Consider the following 4,648-nt stretch of genomic DNA (forward strand, 5'->3'; position numbering starts at 1 on the left):
GGGCAGGCAGGCGGGCTGCCCACGCACAGACGGGGCTGCCAGGGAGGGGGACAAACAGGAGGGCCTGCGACGTCACGGCCAGGTGGGCCACACGTCTGGCACCAGCAGGGCTGGCGACAGGTAGAGAGGGCCGTGGGGGCACAAGGGGGGCAGCCAGCACAGATCAGACGTGGGCAAGGGGTGCAAGAGGCTTCACTTGGGCTCCTTCATGCCGGCAGACACCCCCAACACACGTGCACACACTCGCTCAGCTCACCTCCACGTTCGCAGATGTACACAGACATCTCTCCCTGGAACACACACACCCCCCTCTCCAACGCCCGCATGGATGCTCACACATACCAGCTCCCACTCGCACTCTCTCACAACCCCCGCTTGAGAGTCTACACACATCCAGCACTTCAGTTTCATACACACGCACGTGTGTGCCGTCCCCCCCTTCACCCGGCTCTCACACCCCGGCACCCCTGTGAGCCTGCACCTGCCTTGCTCAGCACCCGCGACTGGCCCACAAGGATGAGGATGTTGGATGCCAGGATGGACAGGCAGAAGTTCAGCAAGATGATGGAGCGTTCAGATTTTATGAACCTGGGGGTGGGGTGGGGGGTACACAGTGGGCACAGAAAAGCTAGCAACCTGGGGTGGCCGGACACCTCCTACCCCACCCCTACCCCCCACCATCCCACCTACCTCCAGAAGGCAGCGTAGATGGCAAGCAGGGTGAGCAGTGCCATGCAGGACACAGCACAGCCGATCACAAGGGGGACCGAGGGGGCGCCCGCCAGCTCCAGGGTCTGGGGAAGAGGGGCAGACAGTCCGATGGGTCACGGGGGTGGGGAGCAGCTGCAGGGGTGCCCTCGCCCTCCCCCACTTCCTGTCTAGGACAGACTGGCACCTCCATCTGTGTCACACGTACACACAGAGGGGGCTCACTGCTGCCTTCACACGCGCACGGAGCAGACCCAGTCACATACGTAGACGCGTATTTATGCTGTCACCCACTCTTCCGCTCACAACCAGATGCACACGTGTGTGTACATGTAGGCAAATCACCCACTGCCATGTGTCATCATTGTGGGCACCATCCCGGGGGCACAGACTTCCTTGTGCCCTCCCACAAATATACCTACTCAGATGCCATGTAGGATCACCCAGGTCCCCCCCCTGCCACCACCACAGATGGCCCCTGGCACCCAGGAATCTCTTCTCCTGTCCATCCTGGGCACTTCCCTCCCACTCACCAGGTCCTTGGGCGGCTGGGCCAGCACGGCGAAGGTGGACAGGCGCTGGCACTGGCAGCGGGTGTGGGCTGCCTGTGTCTCCAGCGTCTGGCAGCTCTCGGTATCCCAGTCCCCTGAGCTGGCATCTCTTGGGTCCAGGGAGAGGGGGAATGAGTCCCAGCCTGGCTCGGCAGTCCCACCCCCAGTGCCAGCCACTGCCCAAGAAGAGGTGAGACCCAGGGCAAGGCCACGTCCAAGAGGCAGGCAGCCAGAGCCCCGGGGTCTGCCCTTGATCCCTTAGGCCAAGGATGGTGCCCAGGAACCCGCCCTCTGGCCTTCCAGGTGGGACACCCCCACCCGAGGGGAGTCCTGCGGCTGCAGCCTTCCCTGCACTGAGCCCTGGCCCAACTCACGCTCTGGAGTAGTCCCAGCTGGCACAATGGGGATCCGTGGTGCCCTGGGGAGCAGAGGAACTGAGTCCAGTGCGGGGTCAGGTGCTCACCACCCCAACCACCACCCATCCTGCAGGGCAGGGCCCCACCGGTCAGAGGTTCAGCCCACGGTCAAGGGGACACCACCTCCCCATCAGACAGGCCTGCCCTTCCTGCATTACCCCAGGGTCCCCTGCCCAGGCCCCTACTCACATTGATGATGTAGGAAAGCTCCACTGTGATGAGGGGCTCAGCTAGTGGCTGGGTGGGAGGCCTCACGGTCACTGTCATCACCCTGGATGTGACAGCCAGCGGGGGCCTGGGGGACAGACGCTGAGGTCAGCTCCTGCCAGCAGGTATCCACACCTAGCTGGGAACCTGGAAGGTGCTTTGGACCAAAGGCAGGAGGCTACCATGGGGCCAAGGCTAGAGGAAGGCCTAGGGTTCAGTGGGGCCTAGGACTTTGAGTGAGGTCTAGAACCCGGTCCAACACCCCCTGGACTCCTCTGCAGCCTCTGGGAGCTGCAATGAACATCTCTGAGAAGCACCTGTGTCCCCAGCCAGGAAAAAGGTCCAAGAGGCTGCGGGAGGTTCTGGACGGATCCCCTGTGGCCATCGCAGGCTCAGCCCTCCTTCCTTACCTGGGCCTGCCAGGATCTACAGCAGACCCATCCACGTCCCTCCTCCCAGGGACTCACCTGGGTGGTGGCAGGATGAGGCCCAGGGTGCGGTAGAGCACAGCACCAATCACAAAGTAGGAGGAGGAATCCTCAGGGTCTGCCGGCAGGAGGCGCTGGTGGGAGTGGCCGGGGCCAGGGGGCACGGTTCCGGGGCCTCTCCCTCTGCCCAGGCTGCCCGCTGCCCCAGATGCGGCCGGCTTCCCTGGGGAGGAGAGGCTGAGCACCTCCTTGGGTAGGAAGAGGCGGTCCTCTGAGTACCGCACCCAGTCCTTCATGCCCCGGCGGCCCCGCATGGGGAACGTGATGTCGCTGGAAACAGCGGAGACAGGCTCTCGCTGAATGCTGATCACTGCCATGGACCGAGAGAGATAAGAGATGGAGAGAACCGTCATGGGGAAGAGACAGACGTGGGGGAGACAGAGCAGGAAGGCAGATGGAGACATCAAGGTTGGTACAGACACAGAGGTGGGGCGGACACATAGAGAAACAACAAAGAAATGGGGGAATGGGAAGAAAATATGGAGAGACAAAAAATTAAGGAGTTAAATGAGGGAGGACAGGACCGGAGAACAGGAGAGTAAAACAGGAAGAGCCCTCGGAAACCATCCCCTCCCCTATGGCATCCTGCATTTGGCCCCGTCCAGCAGCCCCTCCCCGGCCTGCCTCTTTGTACCCAGGTTATCTGTGACAATCAGAGAGCTCTGGAAGGCCTTGAGAGCATCGCCCACCAGGTGAATGAAGTCTTCCACCACCCGGAGCAGGTGCACAGAGCCTGGGGACACCTGGGGACAGAAAGGGTGTAAGGGGCCGAGGTGGGAGTGAGCCACGGGGGAAGAAGCCTGGTAGCCCAGCCCCTCACCTGCTGAGCGTCATCCCACTTGTCCTTGTTCTCTGCATCTACCATGAAGCTCACCACCTGGAAGAAGCGCTGGGGAGACAGCAGTGGGGGTCAGGAGGTCACCACCCCAGGGACAGTAGCTTCCCCGCCACAGCCACACCTGCCACACCCCCTGCAGACTCAGCTACAGGGGCTTGGCCTCCCCCACTTCCAAAAGAGGGCTTCTGAACCTTCAGCCCCCCTTCCTCTTGACAGAGCAGTGATACCTGCACGTCATCAGCCGAGGGCACGTAGGTGGCTCTCTTGAAGGTGTCGGTGACGTTCCTCAGAATGTCCACGGAGAAAAGCAGGTCCCCGCTGTAGTAAGTGCGCCGGGCCAGGAGCTCCTGCAGGCTGCGCACCACCTGAGACATGCCCTCGCCCGCCAGCATGCGCTGCCCCTTGGCCAGGTGCTCCCGAAGCTGCAGGTGACAGGGGACCACTGTAACAGAAGCGTCAAGAGCCGGGACCAGCCCCTGGCCCGTCCCGCTCCAGTTCAGCCACCATGCGCATCCAGAGGGAGAAGGTCAGATAGAGATGCTCAAAGGAACTGCGGGGAGAGAGAATCTAAGGAAGAGACATACAGAGAGAGAGTATCCCTAAAGACACTTAAAAAAAGACTGAAATAGAAGCAGCAAGAGAAGGAAGGAGCTCAGATGCACATATAAAAGATGATAAACACAGTCCAGGGACCTCCCCAGTGGAAAGGAGTCCACCCATGCTGAAGTGCGCTGTGCTCTCTCCCTTCTTAAACACAAGTTCCAAGCACAAACACAATACCAGTTCCAGTCAGACAAATACACACAGGCCATGTTCGCGAACACCATTTTTACCCCATGGGGAGCCCTGGGTTGGGCACTGGGGACATAAAAATAATTTCAACTTTGTTCCTGTCCTCAAGGAGCTCACAGACTCACAGGACACAGACACTGTGATGAGCTCGCAACACCTAATGAGGGAGAAGCTCAGGGGGGCTGTAGGTGCAGAGACACAGGCAGTAAGGCTAAGGGAAGAGAGTCCGGTATTGAGGGATGAATAGGAGTTTGCCAGACAAGGACAGGCAGAGCTGGCAGAAGTGGGCACGCATCTACAGCCCAAGGCACATGGGCATGAGCAAGAATCAAGCTCCCTCCACCTCCCACCAGAGCCTGGGATAGACCCTATGTCGCCCCAGCCCAGCAGGGTGCACTCACGGACAGATACAGGTAGCGGTACTCGTGGGAGATGCAGCGGGCAAAGCTGGGCAGCCCCCAGTAGGCCACACCCTGGGCACTGAGCAGACAGCGGCGGCTGGCAGACCCTGCAGGGGGACAGGACAGAGGGCTGGATGTGAGGGCTCAGCTCTCACCCACTTCCTTCCACACCTCAGGATGGAGGCTCACAGAGGCCGGAGGCTTGGAAGGGAAAAGCAGGGATGGTGGATGTCAGCGGAGGGGAGAG

The 4,648-nt window shown here is 60.9% G+C and overlaps 1 protein-coding gene across 1 annotated transcript in view; it reads right to left on the reverse strand.

Moving 5' to 3' along the window:
• Positions 1-4,648, reverse strand: part of BAI2 (brain-specific angiogenesis inhibitor 2) — a 39,904-nt gene that overhangs the window by 12,291 nt on the left and 22,965 nt on the right. Inside the window, exons 9-18 of the mRNA XM_010837082.1 lie at positions 4,402-4,508; positions 3,436-3,630; positions 3,191-3,259; positions 3,005-3,113; positions 2,350-2,680; positions 1,865-1,970; positions 1,634-1,677; positions 1,242-1,368; positions 691-794; positions 486-588 (exon numbers count right to left, since the gene is read on the reverse strand). Coding sequence (XP_010835384.1) covers positions 486-588; positions 691-794; positions 1,242-1,368; positions 1,634-1,677; positions 1,865-1,970; positions 2,350-2,680; positions 3,005-3,113; positions 3,191-3,259; positions 3,436-3,630; positions 4,402-4,508 — 1,295 coding nt within the window. The remainder of the gene's footprint in view (positions 1-485; positions 589-690; positions 795-1,241; positions 1,369-1,633; positions 1,678-1,864; positions 1,971-2,349; positions 2,681-3,004; positions 3,114-3,190; positions 3,260-3,435; positions 3,631-4,401; positions 4,509-4,648) is intronic.

Source organism: Bison bison, unplaced genomic scaffold, assembly GCF_000754665.1.
Source record: "Bison bison bison isolate TAMUID 2011002044 unplaced genomic scaffold, Bison_UMD1.0 scf7180017864068, whole genome shotgun sequence".
NCBI lineage: Eukaryota > Metazoa > Chordata > Mammalia > Artiodactyla > Bovidae > Bison > Bison bison.